General features: G+C 49.7%; 3 protein-coding genes across 8 annotated transcripts; 2 read left to right on the top strand and 1 right to left on the bottom strand.

Moving 5' to 3' along the window:
- The first annotated feature begins 4,274 nt into the window (after nt 1–4,274).
- Nucleotides 4,275–9,887, top strand: CHRNA10 (cholinergic receptor nicotinic alpha 10 subunit). The gene is made up of 5 exons (XM_030333707.1): nt 4,275–4,377; nt 5,736–6,199; nt 6,635–6,789; nt 7,500–8,032; nt 8,692–9,887. Exons 1-5 carry the CDS (start codon nt 4,275–4,277, stop codon nt 9,147–9,149), a joined length of 1,713 nt encoding a protein of 570 aa, XP_030189567.1. The 3' UTR covers nt 9,150–9,887.
- An 80-nt stretch (nt 9,888–9,967) lies between these two features.
- Nucleotides 9,968–20,711, bottom strand: ART1 (ADP-ribosyltransferase 1). Of its 5 annotated transcripts, none has more exons than XM_030333354.1 (6): nt 20,626–20,708; nt 19,397–19,479; nt 14,443–14,560; nt 13,388–14,153; nt 12,213–12,254; nt 9,968–10,636 (listed from the first exon to the last, which is right to left on the bottom strand). In XM_030333354.1, exons 3-6 carry the CDS (start codon nt 14,503–14,505, stop codon nt 10,557–10,559), a joined length of 951 nt encoding a protein of 316 aa, XP_030189214.1. In that variant the 5' UTR covers nt 14,506–14,560; nt 19,397–19,479; nt 20,626–20,708; the 3' UTR covers nt 9,968–10,556. The 5 variants fall into 5 exon arrangements, with proteins under 5 accessions (XP_030189214.1, XP_030189212.1, XP_030189211.1 ...); XM_030333352.1 differs by having other exon boundaries at nt 13,373–14,153; nt 19,397–19,482; nt 20,626–20,706; XM_030333351.1 differs by having other exon boundaries at nt 13,373–14,153; nt 20,626–20,706.
- Nucleotides 20,712–22,707: 1,996 nt separating this feature from the next.
- Nucleotides 22,708–26,030, top strand: ART5 (ADP-ribosyltransferase 5). Of its 2 annotated transcripts, none has more exons than XM_030332532.1 (5): nt 22,708–22,826; nt 23,013–23,207; nt 24,167–24,896; nt 25,504–25,536; nt 25,624–26,030. In XM_030332532.1, exons 2-5 carry the CDS (start codon nt 23,115–23,117, stop codon nt 25,722–25,724), a joined length of 957 nt encoding a protein of 318 aa, XP_030188392.1. In that variant the 5' UTR covers nt 22,708–22,826; nt 23,013–23,114; the 3' UTR covers nt 25,725–26,030. The 2 variants fall into 2 exon arrangements, with proteins under 2 accessions (XP_030188392.1, XP_030188391.1); XM_030332531.1 differs by having other exon boundaries at nt 25,621–26,030.
- Nucleotides 26,031–26,236: the final 206 nt, after the last annotated feature.

Below are 26,236 nucleotides of genomic sequence, written 5' to 3'. Positions count from 1 at the left end.
TTACCTTATAGGATATTGTAAGAATTATGAATTAATACATATTATGGTGCTTAGAGCAATACCCAGAATACATTACTCAAATTATTATTATTTAATATGTCCAATACCTGTGAACTTTCTTGTTTCTGTGATTATTTTCTTGTTTCAGCTCTCATTCATGATTGTTTATGAGATTTTTGGTAACAGCTTTATTGAGATATAATTCACATACTTTACACTTACCTATTTAAAGATTTTATTTTGGGGGCACCTGGGTGGCTCAGTCATTTGAGGATCTGACTCTGGCTTAGGTCAAGATCTCGCAGTTTGGGAGTTCAAGCCCTGCGTCGGGCTCTGTGCTGACAGCTCGGAGCCTGGAGCCTGCTTCAGATTCTGTGTCTCCCTTTCTCTCTGCCCCTCCCCTGCTCGTTTCTCTCTCTCAAAAATAAACATAAAATTTTTTTTTAATTTTTTAATTAAAAAAAAAGATTTTATTTTTAAGTAATCTCTACTCCCAGCATGAGGGCAAACTTACAACCCCAAGATCAAGAGTCATGTGCTCTACCAACTTAGCCAGCCAGGTACCCCTACCTACAGTTGCCCATTTAATGTATACAATTACTCTTATACCAAAGCTAGACAAAGACACTAAAAGAAAATAACAGCCCAATTCTTTTATGAACATTGATACAAAAATCTTCAACAGAATATCAGCAAATTGAATTCAGCAAATCAGAAGGATTACACACCAGGACCAAGTGGGATTTCTTTCCTTTTTTTTTTTTTTTTTTTTTTTAATTTCTTAAAATGTTTATTTTAGAGAGAGAGAGAGACAGAGTGTAAGCAGGGGAGTGGCAGAGAGGGAGACAGAATCTGAAGTAGGCTTCAGGCTCTAAGCTGTCAGCACAGAGCCCAATGCAGGGCTGAAACTCACAGACTGTGAGACCATGACCTGAGCCAAAGTCGGACGCTTAACTGACTGAGACACCCAGGCGCCCCAGGTGGGATTTATTTCTGAAATGCAAGGATGGTTCAACATGTGAAAATCAATGTATACATCACACTAACAGAATGGGGGTGGGGAGAAAAACATGATCATCTCAACGGATACAGAAAAAGCATTTGACAGAATTCAATACTCTTTCATGGTAGACACTCAACAAAGTAGGACGATAAACACCCAACACTCTTACAAACTAAGCCATATATGAAAAACCCACAACAAACATTGTACTCAATGGTAAAAGAGTGAAACCTTTTCCTCTAAGATCAGGAACATGGCAAGGACATCTTTCACCACTTCTATTCAACATAATACTGGAAGATCTAGCCAGAACAATTAGGCAAGAAAGACAAATAAGAGACATCCAAATTGGAAAAGAAGAAGTAAAATCTGTTTGCAGATGATATGATCTTTTATGTAGAAAACCCTAAAGATTACACCAAATAACGATGATGATGACAGGGTTCAACAGCAGCACTGTTAGAATAGCTGAATGGATTAATTCAAAGCAGTATACAAAATCAACATGCAAAAATCCATTGCATTCTATACACTAACAATGAACAATCCAAAAAGGAAATTACAAAATTAATTCAATTTTCAATAGCATCAAAAAGAAGATAGGAATGAACATAGTCAAGGTGGCAAAAGTCATGTACACTGAAAACTAAAATATTGCTTAAAGAAACTAAAGACAAATAGAAAGACATCATATTCATGGAATGGAAGATTTAAAATATCCATACTAACCAAAGCAATCTACAGATTTAGTGCAATTCCTACCAAAATCCCAGTGGCATTTTTTTTTCAGACATAAGAAAATCCATCCTAAAATTCATATGGAATCTCAAGGGACTCTGAATAACCAACACAATCTTGGAAAAGAACAGAGCTGGGGGACTCACACTTCCTGGTTTCAAAACTTATTACATAGGTACAGTAATCAAAACAGTGTGGTATGGGCATAAAAACAGACATCTAGACTAATGGGTTAAAATAGAGAGCCAGGAATAAACCCTCACATGAGAGTCAAATGATTTTTGATGAGGGAGCCAAGACCATTCAATGGAAGAATTTGTCTTTTCAACAAATGGTGCTGGGATAACTGGATATCCACATGCAAAGAGATAAAGTTGTACCTTTATCTAAACACCATACCTAAAATTTTAAAATGGATCAAATACTTAAATATAGGAACTAAAACTATAAAACTCTTAGAAGAAAATACAGGGCAAAAGCTTCACAACATTGGATTTGGCAATGATTTATTGGATATGACTTCAAAGTGCAGGCAAAAAAATAATACAGTCAAACGGGACTTCATAAAATATTTAAAATATTGTTCACAGGGGCGCCTGGGTGGCGCAGTCGGTTAAGCGTCCGACTTCAGCCAGGTCACGATCTCGCGGTCAGTGAGTTCGAGCCCCGCGTCGGGCTCTGGGCTGATGGCTCGGAGCCTGGAGCCTGTTTCCGATTCTGTGTCTCCCTCTCTCTCTGCCCCTCCCCTGTTCATGCTCTGTCTCTCTCTGTCCCAAAAATAAATAAAAAACGTTGAAAAAAAAATTAAAAAATAAAATAAAATATTGTTCACCAAGAGAATATATCAACTGACTAAAAAAGCAGCCCATAGAATGGAAGAAAATATTTACAAATTATATACCCTATAAGGGCTTAATATCCAGAATATAGAGAGAACTCCTAGAACACAACAACAAAAAAACAATTTAAAAATGGACAAAAGGCTCGAATAGACACTTCTTCAAAGAAGACATATAAATGGCCAATAAGCACATGAAACCATGCTCAACATCACTAATCATTAGGGAAATGCAAATCAAAACTATAGTGAGATACCAACTTATACCCATTACGATGGCTACTATTTAAAAAAAAGAAAAAATAATAAATGTTGATGAGGATGTGGAGAAATTGGAACCCTTGTACCCTGTTTGGTGGGGATGTAAAATGTTATGGCTATTATAGTATGGCGATTTCTCAAAAAAAAAAAAAAATTGAATTACCATATGACCTAGCAATTCCATTTCTGGGTATATATTCAAAAGAACTGAAAACAAACTCTTGAAGAGATACTTCTATTTTCATATTCAGCAGGATTATTCATACTACCCAAAATGTGTAAGCAAGCCAAGTATTCCTCAAGGAATGAATAGATAAGCAAAATGTAGCATATGCATACAATAGAATATATATAGCCCTAAAATAAGAAAGTTCTGACATATGTAACAAAATGGATCAATCTTGAGGATATTATGCAAAGTGAATCAACTGATCTCAAAAAGACAACTACTGTGTGATTCCACTTACATGAGGTACTTAAGTCAAAATTATGGAGATAGAAAGTTTAGAACTGTGGTTGCCAGGGGCTGGAGACTTGTGAATCTAAGTGTGTGTTCCTGAAGATATCACTGAGATTATAGTTGGTTGACTACTGTGCATCAGACAATATGCTGGGCACTTGCCTTGCATTATTGCTTGTCTCATTTAATCCTTTCAAAGTGAGGACTGTTAATCCCATTATCCTGTATGAGAAAACCAAAACCCAGAGAGTTTCAGTAGCTTGCCCATGTCAGACAACTCATAAGACAGAGCTGAAAGTGACTCTAAAGCCTGTGTTTTCCCTGCTACCCCATATCACCTATGGTGTTTGGGCATGGGGAAAACACTGAGGCTCCGATTGGGATGGCTGTAGGGAGCTGGAGGTGAGGATGTGAGCTGCATCCCCTGCTCTGTGGGGCCACCTGGAGGAGCCTGAGGCTCAGTTCCCATTCCCACCAGGAGGGGAGAGCTTGATTGGCACAAAGTGCCTGCTTAGCCTGGACAGATGTGTTCGATCTCTCACTGGAGGCAGAGCTGACAGTTTAAAGGAGGCTTCAAGAATTCAGTAATGGTGGTAGAACTCGGAGGACAGCATCATCCATGGGTCCTGCTCCCTCACACCCCTGACCCTAGGATGTCTGTGCCCTCCAATACCCCAGGCTGGGCTTCAGCTGAGCCTGGGTGCTGACTTACAGAATTTGAATAATTCAGGGCCCGGTAACCTGAGGTGTCAGTTTCAATTACTCTGTTCCCATGGGCACAGGTGTCCCAACCCTATAATTAAGCTAATGAAAACGGCAAAGGGGGAGGGGCCTGCAGCCCTATGCCTCAGAGGGCTCAGGGCTGATGAAGTCCCTGCCCCGTTCTGCTGAGAATGTGCCAGGCTCATCCGGAGTCCAGGTATGGAGAACAGAGAAAGGAAGTTAGGGGGCTGAAATAGAAGGAGACAGGAAGAATGAGTGGAAGGAGGAAGACCAAAGTCAAAGAGGCAGAGGCCAAGAAAGAGTTACAGAAGAAAAGACAAAAGGAAGTGGAGACGGAGATGCTGAGTGAGAGAGGTAAAGGGGGGTGGGGGGGCAGAGACAAGTGCAGGGGCAGAGGCCAGAAGAGGAAAGGACTAACAGAGGAGAAAGAGCAGATGCCAAGATCCAAGTACTTAAATCCAAGGGCAGGTACAAATAGGAGGGTGAGAGAACCGGAAGAGCCGCAGGGCTCCCCAGAGGGTAGCTGGACCCAGCAGAGATTTCAGTCTTACTTCTGACTTGCAGGTATCGTCCACACCATCCCTGCCAGCAGAGCCTGATGCTGCCCTCAGTGGGGCCAAGAGGCTCACACCCAGAGACCTGCCCCACCTCTTGCTGTGGCAGGGCCATGGGGCCCCGGAGCCACCACCTCAGCCTAAGCTTCTCTGTCTCCGGCCTGGGCTTTCTGCTCCTGCTCTCGCTGCTTCCAGGTGTGAAGCTCAGTAAACCAGCCCTGCCTCTCTGGGCACTGCTGCTGTTGCCTTCCTCCCCAAATCTCTCTCCACACCCTATTTCTCTTCACTACTGTGTGTGGAACAAGTGTTCTATCTGGGTATCATGGAGGACAAAGGTGATGAAGGGGACAAGAGAAGACCTGCCTGGCCGGGGTGGGAACAGTGATGGAAAATCCAGGGTGAGGGGGCCAGATCATGAAGGGCCTTGAATGCCAAGCTGAGTTTAGACTTTATTAGCAGGCAACAGAGAGAGATATTGAACACTTTTAAGCAGCTACTGGCCTGGTCAAACTTGAGTGCTTAAAAACCTGATCTCAGAAATGTGAAGGTTGGTTAGAGAGACTAAACTTGCAGCAGGGGCAGTGAGAAGTCCTCTCAGCTTCAGAGGTGAATAGACATTCAAAAGATGCCCAGTAACATGGCTGGCAGGACTCGGGTACTGGTTGGATTGCAGGGGGAGGGGGCAGAAAGGAGGGATAATTCCCAGATTTCTGGCTGAAATCACTGGGGGATCAGTGCTGTTTGCTGAGATGGGGAACACAGAATAAGGAATAGGTTTCAGAGCATGGGAGGAGGAAATGAGTTCATATTTTGGAACTACAGCCTTAAAGGTGCCAATAGGACATTCGGGAATGAATTGTATTTATGGGTCTGGAGCTCAGGAGAAAAATCTGGGCTGAAAAAAAAAGGCCAAGGACAGGATTCTGGGGAACAATACTTCAGTCAGAGGCTGAAGACAATGTGGTATGTCACAGAAGTCTAGAGAAGAGAGGACTTTCAGAAGGAGGGATAGCCCACAGCATTAGAAACTTCGAAGAAATCCACAGAAGTGCAGCTGGATAAGTGGAGACAGGTTTGAGAGACTGGAGCGGGGGGGGGGGGGTGGCAATGGGGTTAACAACACCTGGGGGAGAGAGAAGACTCCTATCGTCTGTTTAGGCCCCTGTTGCATTTGCAGTAGGGCAAGCAGAATCCAGGTCCTTAGGAAGGGAAAGGGTGGGGGAAAAAAACAGTCAGCGTGCTCCAGAAGACAGTACCAATTTAGTCCTCAGCCTTCACCTCACTCATCCCTGGAAGCAGTCCAGGGAGGAACTAGAACCACAGCTAGATGGACAGAGAAGACATCAGGAGGACCAGTCAGATGGCCAGGAGATAGCACAGCAGGTGACAGGTGCCAGCCTTGTGGGGATAGAGGGTGTGAGCAGAGGGCCCTGGACAAGAGTCTCAGATGCACAACCCTGTTTCCTGGTCCCCCAGAATGCTTGGGAGCTGAGGGCAGACTGGCTCACAAGCTGTTCCGTGACCTCTTCGCCAACTACACAAGTGCCCTGAGACCTGTGGCAGACACAGACCAGGCTCTGAACGTGACCCTGGAGGTGACATTGTCCCAGATCATTGATATGGTGTGTTGTGGTGCAACCTTGGAGCATGCCTATGGCAGTGTCAAGGAATAGGAGGGGGGTGGGGGGGAGGGAGTGAGAGAATGGGATTATTCTCCAAATAATTCTTATCTATAAACATTAATATTAACAATAATAACAGCTACTAACTGTTGGATACTAACTGCTGGGTGCCCACAGTGTGTCCACTACTTTGCACACTTGGATTCCTGCCCAGCAGGGATTATCACCCATGTAACTACTGAGGAAACTGAGACCTAAAGAAGAGTGGAAAACTGTCAAGGTCACATAGCAAGGTCAGGCCTGGGTAGTAACTGGACTGTGAGCCAGCCGCGTTTGTGGGTGCCGTCCAGAACTCTGTAGGTGAGTGTGTACACACAGGGGAGGGTGTGCATATATGTGTGCCCACACCTGTGCCTACTCCCTGCCACCCACCAGGATGAGCGGAACCAGGTGCTGACCCTGTACCTGTGGATTCGACAGGAGTGGACAGATGCCTACCTACGATGGGACCCCGATGCCTATGGTGGCCTGGATGCTATCCGCATCCCCAGCAGTCTCGTGTGGCGTCCAGACATCGTACTCTATAACAAGTACTGCCTGCCTGGGCCCCTCCCCCTTCCATCTGTTGCCCTTGGCTCTAGGTTTGCACTGATTCCCCATCCCCACAACCTAACCTGGTTCCTATGCTGCCCTGGAAGCTTTTCCCCCAGGACCTTCTAAGCTGCCAGCCCCTCCATGATATGCCCCACTTTAGACTCTCCCAAGCCAACCCAGGCTGAATGTCTCCTGGGAACCCACTGTGTGGTCTAGGGGCCATTTCTGTATCTCTCACAGAGAGGGTTCTGGGGTACAAGTGCCTCCTGATGGCATACTCCACCCTTCCAGGCCCGCTCCAAGTCTCCCAGGACTCCCCGACCGCCTACCTAGGGACTTCCTCTAGGGCCTAACCCTCTGGAGCATTCCTTTATGCCACCTAAACCAGTTGTGTTTCCCAGACAACACATGGCTCTGCATATTTTCCCCCAGGGGCCCCCTAGGAGATTTGCAGATAACACAATGCAGCCAGGTGCCATCTTTTGCAGATGTGTTTTCACCCTGCCCTGGCCTAGATCCGTGTCTCCTCTAGAGTCTGCAGGCGCCACCCCTTCTGAGCCTCCAAAGGCACGCAGGGCCCTCTCTGCCGCCCCCTCCACCCTCCAGGCGGTCCCTGGTAACCACAGGGCCCCGGGGGTCGCAGAGCTGCTGCAGGAGTCTGCCTCCCAGCAGCCTCCTCAGGTAGCCCAACCCCGCCCGCCCACAGGGCTGACGCACAGCCGCCGGCCTCGGCCAGCACCAACGTGGTTCTGCGGCACGACGGCGCCGTGCGCTGGGACGCGCCGGCCATCACGCGCAGCTCATGCCGCGTGGACGTGTCGGCCTTCCCGTTCGACGCGCAGCGCTGCGGCCTGACGTTCGGCTCGTGGACGCACGGCGGGCACCAGCTGGACGTGCGGCCGCGCGGTACCGCAGCCAGCCTGGCCGACTTCGTGGAGAACGTGGAGTGGCACGTGCTGGGCATGCCGGCACGGCGGCGCGTGCTCACCTACGGCTGCTGCTCAGAGCCCTACCCGGACGTGACCTTCACGCTGCTGCTGCGCCGCCGCGCCGCCGCCTACGTGTGCAACCTGCTGCTGCCCTGCGTGCTCATCTCGCTGCTCGCGCCGCTCGCCTTCCACCTGCCCGCCGACTCGGGCGAGAAGGTGTCGCTCGGCGTCACCGTGCTGCTGGCGCTCACCGTCTTCCAGCTGCTCCTGGCCGAGAGCATGCCACCGGCCGAGAGCGTGCCGCTCATCGGTGAGCCACGAGGGCGCGGGTCGAGGGTGGTGAGGGGGCGGGGAGTGAGCAGTCCCCTCCGTGAGACCGGCCCCCGCCCATCCCCAGCCCAGCCGTGCCGGCCCAATACGGTACGGGAATTGGGGGTGAGGGTGGGGGCGTTCCAGGAGCATGCCTCATTCTGAGATTGAGGGGAGAGGGGTAGGCCCCTTCCGGGAAGACATCCTTCCCCTCACCCGTCGTAACAGGCAGTTTGCATTGAGTGCTGGCTGTGTGCCAGGTCCTCTCCTAAGCGCTTGTCATTTATTAACTCAGGGAGCCCTCACCACAGACCTGTGAGGTAAGTTCTGTTGTTATCCCAGTTGTACCAAAAGAATCAATAACTTGCCCCAGATGGTGCTTCTACATTTGAGAGCGTGGCTTTCATGGATTGTGAGGGAGTGCAGAGTCCAGCAGTGAGGAGAACAACTAGGGAGCACGTGGCTTGTGAGAACTGACTTGTAGGAATAGGGGATGAGGAGACCTTGGCTCTTATGTCCTTCCTGGCTCCATCCATTGGGATTGGAGGGTCCTGAGAGCCTCATGGTGGATGAGCTGGTGCCTATTTGTGTTGAGGCAGTGGGCAGACTCAGGCACCCTGAGTTCTTGTTTTGGGCCCCAGCTCACTCTCTCTCTTTCAGGGAAGTACTACATGGCCACCATGACCATGGTCACATTCTCCACAGCGCTCACCATCCTTATCATGAACCTGCATTACTGTGGTCCCAGTGCCCGACCAGTGCCAGCCTGGGCTCGGGCCCTCCTCCTGGGACGCCTGGCACGGGGCTTGTGCGTGCGGGAACGAGGGGAGCCCTGTGGGCAGTCTAGACCACCTGAGTCACCCCCCAGTCCCCAGCCTTCTGATGAAGGGGTTCACCCTCCAGCAGTTCCTTGCCATGAGCCACGGTGTCTGTGCCATCAAGAAGCCTTGCTGCATCACGTAGCTACCATTGCTAACACCTTCCACAGCCACCGGGCTGCCCAGCGCCGCCATGAGGACTGGAAGCGGCTGGCCCGTGTGATGGATCGCTTCTTCCTGGGGATCTTCTTCTCCATGGCCCTGGTCATGAGCCTCCTGGTGCTGGTGCAGGCCCTGTGAGTCCCAGGGGTCTGATGCAGCCACAGCACCCCCAGACAGAGATGGAAAGGCCAGGTGGTTGTTGGCTCTCAGGCCACCCAGTCTCTCCCCACTGTGCCTAAGAGCCTGGGACACCCTTTCTTCAGGATCAGCACTGCCGATTTCACAAACCACAGGGATCGCTTGTCTACATACCTTAACCACTAAGGGAAATCCAGAGTTTGCCACTCCCTTAATCCCTATGGAAGAGAAACTCTAAGAAGGGTCAAAATCAAAATGCAGTCCTGGAGGAACAGAATTGAACTTTGATGCTGAGTGTTAGAAATGTTAGAGTGGCAAGGGTGCAGGTTATATGAGAAACAGAACTACCATGTTTCTTTGTCTTCTCTTACTTCCTTGGTGGCTATTATTTTAGGAACTTGGTCTTGCCAGTCCCTGCCTAGGACTCAGGGTAAAGGATTCAGGATTCTAGTTTCCAGAGCAGGAGGCCACACCAGAATTTTGGCCCCAAAGCCCCAACTCATAATAAAGTAAGTGTGTGCCTAGCACCTCTTCAGTGTCCTGTCTTAACCGTTGGGACCCGTGGTAGTGGAAGTTGGGGATCCAGGATTGTCTCTCTAGAGACGGGAACCTTAGGACACATAGATCAGAGCAGAAATTATATGTCTTTGCTGACAAGAATTCAATTGCGCATTCAGTTGAGACCCTGGCAGAGAACCTAATGCTGTCTCTGCTATTTCTCCTGCTCTCTACTGTCTGGAGCTAGAGCCAGTCCACATCATTCCTACACACTGACATTCAGAGAGCTTGAAAATGTCCAGAGCAGGGCACTGCAGAGATGAGCCATTCGCAAGATGTTTGTTCCTTTTTGATTTACACATTTTCTAGCACTACCTCTGTGCTTTAGACCCAGTCCCTGCCGTCAGGAAGCTCACCATCTGATACAGGAGGCAAACATGAACACGTGGTGTAGAGAAGCATCTAAGGACCCGTGGGAGCAGAGAGGCAGGACCCCTAGCCCAGCCAGGTGGGAGAAGTCAGAGAAGGCTTCTTGGGAGAGTGAATAGGAGCTTTCCAGGTGCACATGTGAGGCATTTGAGTAATACCAGCAAATGCTCTGGCCAAGTGCTTTCCTCCCCATTCCCCCCCAAACTAGTTTAACCTCCAAGTGAGTTGTTGCCTGTTGTAGAGACCCCCGTGTCTATTCAGTGTCTCATTCTTAGAGCCTTGGCTAAGGCTCAGTCCTCAGATTCCCTTATTTCTCCATCAGCAGGCCTGGCAGCTACCAACGTCCCAGAGTTCCCAGCAGATGGAGTTACCATGGATCCTGGCTGCCTTTAAAGCACACATGTGGCCAACATCCCCATGTTGGGTAGAGGCAGCAGGCAGGGCTGTTCAGTGTTGGAAGGATGATGGGAGGCCTGGAGTCTATGGAAAGGTTCCTCTGACAAGGAGCCAGAGTGGCAGTAGGAGGGACCAGACTGCAGAAATGGGGCCTTGACTCATGGCTGTGGGAAAAACAGAGGCAGAGAGAGAAGTTTTCAGGGTAAAATGAGGTACATAAATAAGACAAAGAGGAGCGAGCAGAGTGAGCTGGAAACACAGACACACAAAGTGTGATGGGAGCCAGAGATGCAGAGATGCAGAGCATGGATTCAGGGAGGAGGGTAGGCAGATGAAAGAGCCCCAGTTCCCTTTCCAGAGGTCACTAGGTTGGTCTATGCCCCTGCCCCCTACTGAGACAAATGAGGCATCACAGAGTGGGTTGAACAAGGGGAAGAGATATGATGAGAGCTCTAGTGATGCTCATCTTTGCCCCTCTGCCCAACCCCTGATAGAAGTACTGATGGACCAGGGGGAATCCTTAACTTGTCCAGTGCTTGAAATGACATTACCAGAACTCAAGTTGGTTGGAGCCTGGAGATATGGCTTCTGACCCTGGCTCTGCCACTGACTCCTTCTGTCACCTTGGGCAAGTCATTTCTGTCTCTGGGTCTCCTTTACTATATAATGAAGGTAATACTCCCTGTTCTTCCTCCTTCCAATAGTTTATTGTACAGTAAGGATAAAATAAGATGGTGTCTGGAGAGAAATGGGGACCAGGTAGTGTGATGGTTCAGAGTGTGGCTCTAGAGCTGGGCTCTCTGGACCCCACCCCTTATTAGCTGTGTGTGTAGGACTGGTTGCTTCACTTCTCTGGGACTTAGTTCCCTCATCTGTAGAACAAGGGTGATGATAGTACCTACCCCACTGGGTCATGGTGAGGATTCATGGCGTGGTGTGCCTGGAGCATGGTGTGGGACTGTGTAGTGGAGAATGGTGGGAATAAAGTAGATGCTAGGCCCCCCTCCTTCCCACTGTTCACAGAGCCCTGGAGGAGGGAAGAGGGACCTGAGGGGGATAAGTGGCTAGAGTTTCTTTCTTGGGAAGGGCCTATTCCAGTTGGTTCCCCTGGAAAAGCCCCTTCCCACCTAGAGAAGTGGTGGCTTAGACAGGCCCTGGAATAGTGGGTATTCAAGGGAAGCAGAGTCACAACTGAAAGGGACCTGGGGATCATCTAGTCTAATATGCTTATTATACAGATAGGAAAACTGAGGCCCAGAGAGAGCGAGTGATCACAGAGAAAGGGCAGAGCTCAGATGAGATCCCAGGTCTCCAGCACCCCAGACCTGACCTCAACCTTGGAAGGTGGTCTACAGGAGCCCTGAGGTTAGTAATAGAGACAGTGGGTTCTGCAGCTGAAGGAGAAGGCCCAGAGAGGACTTTGGGAGTGGTCCCTTCCCTTCATCCCCTCACTGCAACCTGGATCTCTCTGGTGCATGATCATTGACCTTCTGTGAAGGAGAGGGCCCCATACTTGGGGGCAGGTGTATCAGCTTGCATGACTACTGCCCCATACACACATCTATGTCCTCTAAGAGAGGTTAGCAACCCCCACAGGTGTCTGCTTAAGAGAGTTTACTTGTTTTGATTAAAAGAGGGTTGTTTTCCTTTCAAGAGTGACATGCATTCAGGAGGGGAGTCCAACCCCAGGGCACCCTGCTCATCCTTGATCTGAGGCCCACATAGGCTTGCAGCTCTTACCTGAGTTATCCAGACGGCAGGGCCCAGACTTGCACTGCTTATCTGTAGGGAAGAAACAGTAAATAATCAAAGTCTCAATAGCTCTCAGGTCAGGAAAGAACCCCCGAACCCTGTGGTCCATCCCCAACTCATTCAAGGAGAAGCTGATACATTTTCTTCTAACTCTGCTTCCTTATGATGGGACCTCCTTTGCCTACATTTGACTTGACCCATGAGCAGCAGAGCCAGAAGGGAGCCAGCCCTCAAAGCCAGGGTCTATTCTGGGTACCCTCCTGCTTCCTTGGCCTGTAGCTTTGCCTCACCTCTCCCTCTCCCATGCCTTGTCCCAGCCAAGGAGGCACTAGTTTATGTATTTTGCATGTCTTTTTCATCTTCCATTAACTCATGCAAGCTCATGGTGCTGTCCAAGGTGAGAATGGTAGCCATACTGGACTTTCTCCTATCTTAGATGTGGTCCACAGTTCCAGGCAACAACCTGCTTCTAATTATGCAAATTAGGCCTCACAAGCCCCTGGGCATCATTCGGCCAGGACCAGTAACCCCCAACCCCTTCAGATATTAAGAACGTGAGGCTGGCCTCATGATTCCATCTCTGGCCAGTCCTGGAGGATAGACAGGAAGAGTATCTGAGACCTGCCACAGCCTGAGCTGGAACTTTGGGGCACAGCCCCTAACGGCTATCTTACCACCCACCTGCACCCCTACCCAGCACACACGACAGCACAGGATTTCCATTCAGCCGAATGCATGTGCTCCTCTTGGAAGCTGAGGTTGGGGCTCTTAATCAGACCCAGCATCAATGGTCTGGGTGTCAGTGCTATAGCCAGAAATTAATTGCCTTCCAGCTTCCAGCTGGGAGAAAAGCCTGACCAGTTCTGTTTGGCTCTCAAATGTCCATAGACACCTTTCTTGGTCAGAAAACCCTCTTCAACCTCCCAGCAGGCAAGTGGCCAGCTCTGGCTTAAGCACCTCCAGGGACAAGCGTCCTACTACCTCAGAAGCTTGTCTCCCCTTAGATGCAAAGGGGTGGAGGGGCAGAGGGACAGGACTGGGTCCCCCTTACTATTAATTTATTTGTAATATTTGTGTATGTATCCCCTGAAAACAGAAGGGGAGGCCCATCTTCTGCATAGATGCTGACCAGTGCATCCCCTGCTCACCTTTAATGTACTCACAGTTGTATGTGCTGCGCTTGCCCAGGGCCCGGAGGTAAATGCGGGCAGGGCCCTGGGTTGGTCTGCTGGCATTGATTACCTGGAAGGTCTCAAAGGGGGGGATCAGCACCTCATCCTCCCCAGGGAAGAAGGAGTAGCCCTTGATAGGTGCCCCAAGGCAGGTCCAGATGCCAAAGAAGGTGTCCTCCCCAAACTGCTGGGCTGCAACATTCTGTAGGGAGGCGGAGGCAAATCCTCCCAGCCTTACGGTGGCTCCAGGTGCTGCTGGCCGGAAGCGCAGGCCATGCACCCCTCGGAACACTTGGCGGCACTGGGGTGAACGCTGGCCCCTACCCAGCAGCTGCAGGGCCTCGGTCAGCAGGAAATGGAGTGTCTTGAAGGAGAAGTGGTGGAGGTAGGAGGCTCGGGAGCGGCCCGCCTCCCGCACGGCTGCGTTGAACTGCTTGTGCAAGGGGCTGTTGGCTGTGTAGGCCAGGAGGGCCACCCCATGCTCATCGCGGAAGCCAGGGGGTGGCAGGGGCAGCCGGGTAGGGCTGGGGCCCCACTCTGGTCCCCAGGCCTGGCGCTCCTGCCACTGGCTGCTTGCCAGTGCCCAGCCGTCAGCATACACTTTGTTGGCCTGGAACTCTGTTTGGTTGAGATCCGGGAGGGCAGCTGTCATGGCTGCTGCACAGCCAGCATACTGGTCATCAAAGGAGGCTGGGGCCATATCCAGGGGCATTTCTTGAGAGAAGAGGTCTCGTTGAGTGATGGGGTGGCTCTGGGCCTGAGGGAGAGGGAGCAGTAAGGACTGAGAGGATGAGCCTCAGGAGAATGGGAGCCTGTCACCAAATTTCTCCACTTAGATGATGACGCTGAGAGCCCCAAACACACCTGGAGGGGAAGGGGATTGGGAACGACTAGCTGCAGAGACCAGGGTCTGGGACTGTCCCCTCAGGCTGGGCAAGCCCCAAAGGAAGCATCAGTCATTCTCTCCTCCCATGGCTCCTCACAGGAAGCTGACAACTCAGCCGACAACTGCCTGCTGACATGGGGACAGTGGAGGATAACCATACCTGAAGTGCTTCCATGAGGCCCATGGACACAAGCAGCAGAGACACCATGGCAGGAGGCGGCATGTTGGAGGTAGCCCTAGACAAGTTACTATCTCTCTTTGGGTCTCAGTTTCTTCATCTAGAAAATGAGAATGTTAATATGTAATTTCATAAACATTAATTGACACCTAATCTGCGCCACTCCCAGTGCTTGGCACAGAGTCACAACATAGAAATGAAGGCTCGAGAGAGAGTAGACCCTTCTTGCTGGAACATAGGAATATGGGAGACTTCCTGGAGGAGGTGTTACCTGAACAAGGTCTTTCAGATAAATAGGAGAATAAGGCTTCAATCAGTGGAGACTGGGATAGGAAGATTGGCATTTGGGGTGGGAAAGGAGTCGTGGGTAGCAGAAATGAGAAGAGCAAAGGTGTTGAATGTAAAAAGTGAAAGACATTTTATCCAGCACGGCACAGCTTGCAGTGTGGGAATGTTGGGGCCGTTCGTGAAAGGTCCTGACTACCACAGTAAGAGGTCTGGGCTTCACCCAGTGGGGGATGTGAGGCTGGAACAGGGCAGATCCAGGACTGGTCACCTGGTGGGACCAGGGCAGTACTCCAGGTATAAGATCCAGCCATCCTCCCCTCCTGCAGTCCTGGTGCCAACTGAGCCCTCCTCCCCTAAGCCCTCGATTGCTTCCAGGTCAGGGACAGATGTAGACCCCCCAGGTGGTAAAGGAGAGGGGCTGGGAGTTGGGGAGAGGATGAGATGGGGAGTGAGGCTCCAAGAAGGCAGAGTCCAGCTTGGGGTAAGGATTGGAGCAGACAGTCTCTCCGTGTCCTCTCTCACTCTTAACTGTGCTTGCCGTTACCGTGACAGTAGTATCCTTTCGGACCTTTTTCTGTGCACATGCAAGTAATTTAATATTTAAATATGCATACACACCTAGTTTTCTGTACACAGGCTGCTTTTGGTTTTTATTTTCTTTTTTTCAAAAAGGAAAAGGAACATGCCTTTTCATGTTTCACATACATCTCCTGTAACCTTTTTTCCAGGAAACAATGTATCAAGGACTTCCTTCCACATCATACATTCATATCTACCTTATTCATTATAATGGCAGCACAGGATTTCATAATATAGCTAAACGATAGTTTGTTCAACTATTTTCTTCTGGGCACACATTTTTTTTGTAACTTTTTGACATTTTTGACATTACACATAATACTTTATGAACATCCATGCATGTAAATCCTTATCTACTTATGGGCCTATTTTTATAGCAAAGATCAAGAAGTGATATAATGTTGAAAGGATATGAATTATTGTTTATTTGGCACTGCTAAATTACCACCCAGAGGTACTAGTTTGCCCTTCTGCAACAGTGAATGAGAGTGGCCTTTTCTCTATGTCTTTGCCAGTTCTAGTTATTATGATCTCTCTCTTTTTTTTTTTTTTTTTTTTTTTTGAGAGCGAGAATCCGAAGAGCACTCCATGCTCAGTGCAGAGCCCAACAGGGTCTTGATCCCACGACCCTGGGTTCCTGACCTGAGCCGAAATCAAGAGTCAGCCTCTCAGCTGACTGAGGATATCTATTTTCTCATTCACATTTCTGCTTACTAACAGGATCAATCTTGACTTTAATGTTTAATGTTTTAAAGGTTTAAGTTTTTTAAATCTTTTTAAAAAATATTTAAGAGACAGAGAGAAAGAGAGAGAGAACGAGCGCGAGAGAGAGAGAGAGAGCGAGAGAGCGAGAGCGAGCGGGCAAGCCAGGGGAGGGGCAGAGAGGGAGAGAGAGAATCCCAAGCATGGAGCCTGATGTGGGGCTCAACCTTACGAACTGTGAGATCATGACCTGAGCCAAGATAAAGAGCCAGACGCTTAACTGACTGAGCCACCCAGGTGCCTCTAAAGGTTTAATTTTTTTTTAAAGTAATACATTTTCATTGTTCAGAATTTAAATAGTCCAAAAGGCACACAATAAAATATCTTTCTCTTGCTAATTCCTCACTCCATCTCCCCAGAGGCAACCAACATTCCCATTTTCTGTGTATCCTTCTAAAGATACTCTATGCACATATAAGCAAATTCAAAGATATTTCTATTTTCCTTCTTATACACAAATGGTAAAACAGTCAGTGGTTCTTTGAGAATCTGATGAAAGGTGAAACGTCTCCTCAGAAAATGGAGGGGCATCTGGGTGGCTCAGTCGGTTAAGTGTCCAACTTCTGCTCAGGTCATGATCTCACAGCTCATGGGTTCAAGCCCTGCACCAGGCTCTGTACTGACAGCTCAGAGCCTGGAGCCTGCTTCATATTCTGTGTCTCCCCCTCTCTCTGCCCTTCCCCTACTCATGCTCTGTCTCTCTCTCTCTCTCTCTCAAAAATAAACATTAAACTTTTAAAAAAGCAAATGGATGTATGTACCCTCACCCAATGTTACATAAATTTCAGGTGGTTATGTCTCTGCCCCCAGTCTCATTCAGGTTAAGCATCCCTGTTCTATAATCTGAACTTTGATGGTTCAGCCCACCCACAAGTCCACACACAGGGGCAGTGGATAGTTCTCGTGCATGCTGATACCTCAGCTTATGCTGAGCTTCCCACCTCTAGTTTTCCATGTTATTTTTGTGCCCAAGACTTTCTTCATCACCCTGTAAACTTGCTCAGGGCAACCCAAAAGTGCAGGGGATTTAATGTTCCCAGGGACAACCCTTAACCAAGGAAGAATGGTAGTCAGATTCCCTTTCCCACAGAGGGTACCCAGTGGGATTAAGCCCCAGTTGACCACAGTGGTCACAGTGTGCTCATTAACGCACTTTTTTTGGGGAGGGGGCGCTTTTCTCTTCTCCATCCCACTTTGCCACTTTTTAAATTTTATTTAATGTAATTTGTTGTCAAATTGGCTTACAACACCCAGTGCTCATCCCAACAAGTGCCCTCCTCAATGCCCATCACCCACTTTCCCCTCTCCCCCACCCCCCATCAACCCTTAGTTTGTTCTCTGTACTTAAGAGTCTCTTATGGTTTGCCTTCCTCCCTCTCTGTTTGTAACTATTTTTCCCCCTTCCCTTCCCCCATGGTCTTCTGTTAAGTTTCTCAAGATCCACATATGAGTGAAAACATGATATCTGTCTTTCTCTGACTGACTTATTTCACTTAGCATAATACTTTATCCATTCATCAGTTGATGGACATTTAGGCTCTTTCCATAATTTGGCTATTGTTGAAAGCGCTGCTATAAACATTGGGGTACATGTGCCCCATCCACTTTGCCACTTTTAAACTTGTACTTTCTGGGATCAACTTACAAATAAGCTCACTACACCCAAGTCCTTGTCTCTGGATTGGCTTTTGGGAGACTCTAAACCAAGAGAGGGGGTCTTTTGGGGTCACAAATCATCAGAATGTGGCCCAGAACTGTTCTATTAGCTTGGACCCTAGAATGATCATATAAGCAGCAGACGTGAGCCCAGCCAGCAAAAAGCTGAGGCAGACTGGCAGCTTGAAGCAGAGCAGCCTAAGCAAACTCACTTTAGATTAGACAATCTATAGTCGGCCCAAAAACCTGTGAACATGTGAATAAACCTTTGCGTGCCACGAGATTTTATGGTACAGAGCAAAATGGTTATGCAGCAAAACCTCACTAGGCCAACTCTATCTCTTGCCATCTCTCTGTTGCCCTTGTTTCTATCCTCATCTCTACCCTGCAGAGACAAGGCAAGAAAAGAGAGAGTTCATAGGCTTGGGATAGGGAAGTCTGAGTTCTGAAGTGAGAGTGAGGACCTTGAATCATGTGGCCTAAGATACTAGCAGTGAGGATGGACCCAGAGTCATTAGGTATAATTTACTAGACATGGTGTCTGATGGGATATAGGGGGTGCAACAGAGGGAAAAATCAAGGATGACATACAGATTCCATACTCCAGTCTGCTAACAGAGGAGGAGCAGAGACACTTTAAAAGCTCATTTTGCCCATCCCAGCACATGATACAAAATGAATGAATAATCAGGTTTAGAGGAAAAACGGTGAGTTCAGTTTGGCATGTGTGGACTCTCAAGGGGCAAATGTCCAAGGGATAGAAGAATGGACAATAAGATGAGACATTTGAGAGTCATGGGTGTATTGAAGTCAGAGAAGACATAAGATCCCCAGGGAAAGGAAAAAGAGGGCTGAGAAGCAAAGAAAAAGCTGCCTGAAGCCAAAGCACAGGCAGACCAAGACATCTTGGGTTTCTAGAGGCTCTTCACTTGGGTCTCATGAAGTACCCTGGTATTCTTGTGATAATTTCCTCTTTAAATTTTTTTTAAATTTTTATTAATGTTTATTTATTTTTGAGAGAGAGAGAGAGGGAGAGAGGCAGGCAGAGAGAGAGGGAGACACAGAATCAGAAGCAGGCTCCAGGTTCCGAGCCGTCAGCACAGAGACGGATGCGGGGCTTGAACTCATGAGCCATGAAATCATAACCTGAGCCAAAGTCGGACGCTCAACTGACTGAGCCACCCAGGCACCCCAATAATTTCCTCTTTAGGTTTTATCTAGCTTGCCATTGAAAGAGTCTCATATAATATACCATCTCTGTTATTCACCCAGTCACCCAAAATGGTCACTTCATTCATCAAACACTAAATTAGTTGCCATCTAATCACCATATGGATCCATCCTAGAAACTCCTTTTCTTTTCCCACCCCCACATCCCTTGCCATGGCTGAGGTCTGCCCCTGCCTCCTCCCTGATCTCCCTGCCTCAGCTGTCACCCCTGCTAATCCACCCTCCACAGAGCAGGGAGAACAATGTTTCTAAAGCACAGCTGGTCAGGTTGCTTACCTGCTTAAAACCTTGTGTGCCAAACCTAACTGGAAGAAATATTTCAAAATACAGAGTAAAAATGCAGAGATGAAAATTATGAGGGAATACATGAGAACACATCTAGAAAGGAAAAAAAGCAACAAAACACAACTTCCTTCCTTACCCTCAGGACAGAATCCTCCTCATGCTGGCATTTGAGGTGCTCTGTGACCTAGCCCTCCGTGACCTCTTCAGCCTCGTGCTTGGCTTCTCCAGTACAGAACAAAGTTCCAGGTGAGGCTCCACTTCTTCCCTCCCCGTGGCTCTGCACACATTGCCATCTGCTGGGGATGCCCTTCTCCTTGCTACCCACCTTTCAAGGCTTAACTCAGGGGTCCCCTTCACCAGGGAGTCTTCTGATGACTCTGTGCTCTTAAATCACCCTGTGCTTCCCTCTGTCACTGTCCTAATCGTACTGTGTTGCCCTTATGTGTCTGTTTCCCCTCCTGGCCTGTGAGTTTCTTGAAGGCAGGGACCAGCCCTGACCTGTTCTGTGTCCCCAGAGCTTAGCCCAAGGCAGCCACAGATGAGGCCACCTGGAATGTTTGCTGAGAGTCTGAGAGGCTTTCTAGGTGCAGCTAACAGTGTAGACCACTGCAGAACAGGTAGTTTGATGACTTTGGTGAGCAGTGTTTGGGGGAATGGGGTGGGGCCAGAATGATGGGGAGGTCATGGGAGGCAAGGAAGTGGAGGCACTGGGCAACCCCTTATATCCCACCTGCCCTTCTGTTTTTCCTCTCATCCTGTTCAGGGTACTTGTCATTTCTCCTTATCCAGACCCTCACTGAACATTTCCTTTTGGAGATGTGACTCTTAAGTCCCTTCCCAGGAACCCCTAAGTTTCTCAATGCCCCAAGCCTCCCTAGGTATCCTAAACCTCTCCATAAAAGGGGCTACGGTCTGAATATCTGTGTTCCCCCCAAATTCATATGTTGAAATCCTAATACCTGCTGTGATGGCTTTAGAAGGTGGATCTTTTAGGATGTAATAAGTTCATGAGGGTGGAGCCCTCATGAATGGGATTAATGTTCTTTATCAAAGAGACCCCACAGAGCTCCCTAGCCCCTTTTACCATATGAAGACATAGTAAGAAGGTGCCAGTTATGAGCCAGAAAGAGAGTCTTCACCCGACCATGCTGGCACCCTGGTCTCAGACTTTCAGCCTCCATAACTATGAGAAATGTTTGTTTATAAGTTATGCAGTCTGGGATATTTTATAGCAACCTGAACAGACTAAAAGTTTCCCTGAAACTGTTCCTAACTCCTGAAACTCCACCATCAATACCCCAAATTTCCCCTTTAAAAGAGTCTTTCCCTGCCCTGTGCCCAGGAGGAGGGCGGTGTGCCCCTTACCTAGGCCTTCTCCAGGGAAGCTGGTGTTGGTCTTCTGCGATGGCCACCAGGGGAGAGGGAAGGCAGGTTTCTCCTTTATACTGTCAGTCCCTCACCCCCTGTCCCCACACAGCTGCTCAGAAATGTGACACTCCCCCATCTATTTCTGGATGTCTCCTCAAGGCTTGGGAACACTAGCCTCTGCCCAGTCTGCCCTGGGCCTGTGCTCCTCCCATGTAAAAGGGAACCCCTGAAGCCAGAGAGAAGGTGGGCTGAGGCATCGAGGATCCAGGCTGGAATGACTGTCTCCCCATTGGGTTTGGTCCTGTGCACAGCACCCCTGTCCTCGGTATCTTTTACATTTGCATTTTATTCCTTTTATGTGAGCATGGAGACTCACCTAACATGCCAGGAGAGATTCCCAGATTAAGGTGGCTGGGTCTGGCCAGCACTGATTTGCTAGGTGATCTTAAAGGACTTTCTGCTTCTGCCTCAGGGCCTCTGCTTAGTGACTAGATTTGATTCCATCTCTTGGGGCCTTTCTTGGATTTCCATATTTGGGGATGGGGAAAGTACTTGCATCAGAGAGGACAAAACTCTGATTCACTAGATCTGATACCAAGGACTTGTTTCAGCAAGCCTACCCATCCCAGACAGTATCTTCTGTTCCAACAGCAAATGCTGAGGGTCCTCCAGGAACAGAGGCAGCCAGGATACACAGGCAAGATGCTGTTTTTCATAGTCATGGTAGACAATAGAGAAACTCCTGATTTTCTAATCTAGTTGAGCTTTGGGATAGTCGGTCTCATTGGAAGGGGACAAGAGTACTTGTCTTTTTTTTTTATTATTTAAGTTTATTTATTTTGAGAGAGAGAATGTGCACAAGCAGTGGCGGGGGATGGGCAGAGAGAAAGGGAGAGAGAGAATCCCAAGCAGGCTCCATGCTGTCAGCGCAGAGCCCAACACAGGGCTTGAACTGGTGAATGGTGAGATCATGATCTGAGCTGAAAAAGAGTCAGATGCTTAACTGACTGAGCCACCCAGGTGCCCCAAGAGTAGTTGTCTGGCAGCTGTGTTTGCCTGACAAGTGTTCTAGTTTTTTGGGATGCCACTCCTTCCATCTACCTCCCCACATCTCTCCAAGCCTGTATACACAGTTTGTCTATTTGGGGCTATAGGAAGGAATTTGGGAGAAAGCAGGATTCTTGATGAAGGAAATTCTTTATTTGGCGGGCAGCCTGAGGGGATGGGGCAGCAGGGATGGGGCTAAGTGAGTGAGCCAGACCAGGATGGAGGCCCTGTGGTTAAGTCTAACCTTGTAGGCCCACTTTCGCCCCCACAAGCAGCAGGAAGCATCTCTTTAAATCCTGACATTTGAGACCCCCCCCCCCAATTCCCATGGCCACTGTGAGAGTAACCCTCCCACCCCCAGCGGCTCAGGCTGCCAGAAAGCTGTCCCCAGAGCTGCTTACTGATTCCTCAGCTGGCCACTTCTCCCATTACCTATGATTTGGCATCCAAAACTCAGAGCCAGGTTATTTATAGACAGGCCCGCAGCAGGGGAGGGGAAAGGCTAGTGTTTATAAACATGGGGTCACCTGAGTCTAAGAGGTCCAGAGAGGGAGGGTCTGGGGAGAAGTGGTACTGGCCCCTGAGGCTGTGAGATAGCTCTGCATCTGGTCCCACCCCACTAAAGGGAAGGGGAACGATGGGTGCCGCTCAGAGGTCCGACCACAAACGCTCCAACATTTGGGCCATATGCAAATATCATGCAAATCAGCAAATGCACCAGCGGAGACTTTCTGGTGGGCGGGACCCGCGTGGGCCTCCCCGGCGTAGTGGTCTGGGAGGTGGGGCCCAGCCAGGTCAGGGCCCACCTGAGGAAGAGGCAAGTCTCACAAGTCTCACAAGTCTCACAAGTCCCTCCCTCATCCCTGGCCTCGCTCGGAGCCAAAGTGGATTCTGGAGAAAGACCTCGCAGTCCTAGGGGTAGGGAGGTACGCCCCTCGGCCCCTTCCCACGCCACACCCGCTGCCCCCACCCCGTGTCCGTTGTTGGAGAAGAGAGGTGTCAGGTTACCGCCGCGGGGGCTATAGTTAGCCGCGGGACTTTGTTGATCGGCTGGACTCCCGGGACAGCGCAGCGCCCGCCCGGACTTGAGCCCCCTGCCTCCTGCCCGAGCTATCAGCGCCCCTTCCCGCTCTCGCCCCTGCAACTTCCAGGTGGGTTCCCCGGCCTCCCTCCCCCTCCCTTGTCCGGGCGAAACCAAATAACGGCTCCACCTTTACCATCGCAAGAAGGTCCCCGAGCAGAAGACGCTGAGCTTGGGGGCGACTGGGAACTTGGGGAGCGGAGCCCTGGGGTTTTGCGGAGGACAATTAAATCTAAAGCCCCGCCCACTCCTTTAGGCCCGCCCCTAGCCCCGCCCACGCCCTCCTGGACTGTATCCTGAAAGGGGGCACTTCACACCCGAGGAAAGGACCCAGGTCTTTGCCCCCAGCCCATCGCCAATGGTGCCCTCGACATCTGGACCTCGCTTTCCTGAGTCTCCCCCCAAAACGATGCTGGTGGCTCTGCTGATGGCTCTCCATGCCCTCTGGCAGGTAACTGGGGGAAGCTTCTCCCACCACAAGGGGAACAAACAGTTCAGGGGCAGACCAAAAAGAGGTGGACTGGGGGGCTGACTCTTCAAAAATCTCTCCCAGGGACTCTTGTCTAGGATCCCAGTCCTCTTAATCTTCTTCTTCTCAGGAACCTCCATCGCTGCAGGCAGCCCCAAGTTCCCATTCTCTCTCCCAGAATCCTCACCTCCACCCACTGGTCCTCCTAGGATCCTCCTTCCTTCATATCATTCCTCCCCACTTCCTGTCTGGCACCACAGGCGCAGCCCAGGCAAAGCGGCTTGGGCTACCTGTGCGCTGCCCTCCTGCAGCTCCTCCTAGACCAGGGCTTGACCTCCTCCACACACCCCACCCCATGTTTGGAAAAATGGGCTTCTAAAGCAGGAGAAGACTCAGGAGTCTCAGAGCTGACAGTGTCTTGGTGTTGTGGCATGAGGGGGGAAGAGAATCTAAGGATGGAGGCAGGGTCAGGTCACTGGACATTGGCTGTATATTTGTATATCACCTGAATACTGATCTTAGAGCCAGAACAGTGCTTGGAAGTCATCTAGCCCCACTTCCTACCAGGTACAAGAACTTCTCTAATGACAAAATGACCCCATCATGTTGTACAGAAGTGAAGATCTATATGCTGTCCTCACAATATCCCTGTGAGGTAGAAAGTATCCTCAGTTTACACGTGGAGAGCCCATAAAAGTTAAAGAGACATACACAAGATCCCACAGCTAGTAAATGGGGAAGTCTGCATTTGAACCCATGTCTGTCGACTGCAGTGGCTGTGCTATTTAAGCCCTTGAACTCTTGCCAAATTGCATATACTATATATCTGGTCATAGAAATGAGATACTGTGTTTCTGAATTGATCTGCCACCAGGGCCCCTGTCCAGTGCTCTGAACTTCTATCCTTTCCTATGTGGCTCCTCTCTTTCCTACATCCATAGGCCCGGGCTGTTCCCATCCTGCCCCTGGGCCTGGCTCCAGACACCTTTGATGATGCTTACGTGGGCTGCGCAGAGGAGATGGAAGAAAAGGCAGCCCCTCTGCTGAAGGAGGAGATGGCTGGCCACGCCCTGCTGCGGGAGTCCTGGGAGGCAGCACGGGAGGCCTGGGAGCACAGGCGTCGAGGGCTCACCCTGCCCCCTGGCTTCAAAGCCCAGCACGGAATCGCCGTCATGGTCTATACCAACTCATCTAACACTTTATATTGGGAGCTGAACCAGGCTGTACGAACAGGCGGTGGCTCCCGGGAATTCTACATGAAGTACTTCCCCTTCAAGGCCCTGCATTTCTACTTGACCCGGGCCCTGCAGCTGCTGCAGGGCAGTGGGGGCTGCAGCAGGGGACCTGGGAAGGTGGTGTTCCGAGGCATGGGCACCCTTCATTTTGAACCCAAGAGGCTGGGGGACTCTGTCCGCTTGGGCCAGTTTGCTTCCAGCTCCCTGGATGAGGCAGTGGCCCGCAGATTTGGTAATGCCACCTTCTTCTCTCTAAGGACTTGCTTTGGGGCCCCTATCCAGGCCTTATCTGTCTTTCCTGAGGAGCGCGAGGTGCTGATCCCCCCACATGAAGTCTTCTTGGTCACCAGGTTCTCCCAGGAAGGAGCCCAGAGCCTGGTGACTCTCTGGAGCTATAATCAGACCTGCAGCCACTTTAACTGTGCCTATCTGGGTGGTAAGCCATGCACGAGGGAAGCAGGACTGGTGGGATGGGTGAAACAAACCAGGATGCCCTTTCAGGAGACCCACTTGGTTAATGGGAAAGCTGAGGGCCAGAAGTCAGCTGTAATTACTATTCTCTGTGACTTGGGTTCTGCCAGCTCTTAAAAGGTCTTATAAGTGTTTTCTGGATCTATGAACATTCTCAGGTGATTCTGTAAATATTCTCAAAAGGTTCTATCTGCTGTATAGTCTGATTGACCAATAGAATCTGGTTAAGGAGATTGATAAGCAGAGGAAAGCGACGGGTGCTTCTTCAGATCTCAAGAGGCCCTGGGCTTAATGGGTTTGACAGGACACATATATGATGCTGTTCCTAAGTACTGAGGCAAGGACAGCATGGAGGAGTGGCTGGGGCCAGGGTGGAGCAGGGACGGATAAGCAAGCTGGAAAGATTTTCCAGGGGAAGAAAGAGGAAAGAAAGTCAGAAGTCAGCATTTTGGAGAAGGGAAAGCTGGATTGAGAAGGGGGAATGGCCCACGTGAGGACCTGGTAGGAAGGGAAGCTTGGGGTGTGAGGGTCTGTATCTACATGGAGGCCTCTCATGGTGCTATCTGTTGCAGGGGAGAAGAGGCGGGGCTGTGTATCTGTACAAAGTGAGTACTCTTTGCCCCCTCCCTCAGCTGCTTCAACTCCCCCTGGCCCTACTGACCCTTCACCTTCTTTTCTTCTCTCTTCAGCAGGACAGCCAGACTCCACCTCCCAGGGGGACTTCTCTCTACTCTCCTGGAAGACCCTGTTCTTGGCACCTAGGGGCTTCCAGATCTCAGGAGTTGGGCCCTGAAAGTTCAATATCTGCCACTTAGGAGTTCTGGGAACTGGTGACCTTCATATGAAGAAGGGAGCTTCGAACAGCCTCGAAGCAAGAAAGTGGTTTCGGACATAGCCCTAGCAGCCACTTCCCCAGGGATGGGGACCCACCCAGCCATCTCTGTATCCAGCCATCTCCCCTCCCAACCAGGATGTGGGGGGATCTGAGGCCACGGCAGGGTGGAGGGAGCCCTGCTGTGTGGTGGTAGGGACTCCCTGGGACAAGCACGGGTAGTACTATGACGATCACTCAATTAAACAGTATTGCAGTGTGGTGACATCAAATTTCATGATTGGTTTATTCCATGAGACCAGACCATTTACTCTGCTCTAGCCTTGCCAGACTCAGAAACTGAGGGACTAAAAGGATGACTTCTTGATCCCTCCTAGACATGGTCTCCTATGCAGACCCCTGTCACATACCACAACTTGCAAACCAGAAACTTTAAGAGTCAGAGATTCCCCACAACCTCCAGGAAGGAAGGC

The sequence above is a fragment of the Lynx canadensis genome, chromosome D1 (genome assembly GCF_007474595.2).
Source record: "Lynx canadensis isolate LIC74 chromosome D1, mLynCan4.pri.v2, whole genome shotgun sequence".
In the NCBI taxonomy this organism is placed as follows: Eukaryota; Metazoa; Chordata; class Mammalia; order Carnivora; family Felidae; genus Lynx; species Lynx canadensis.
The sequence above is the reverse complement of the archived record's forward strand: the minus strand, read 5'-3'. Positions and strand labels throughout refer to the sequence as shown.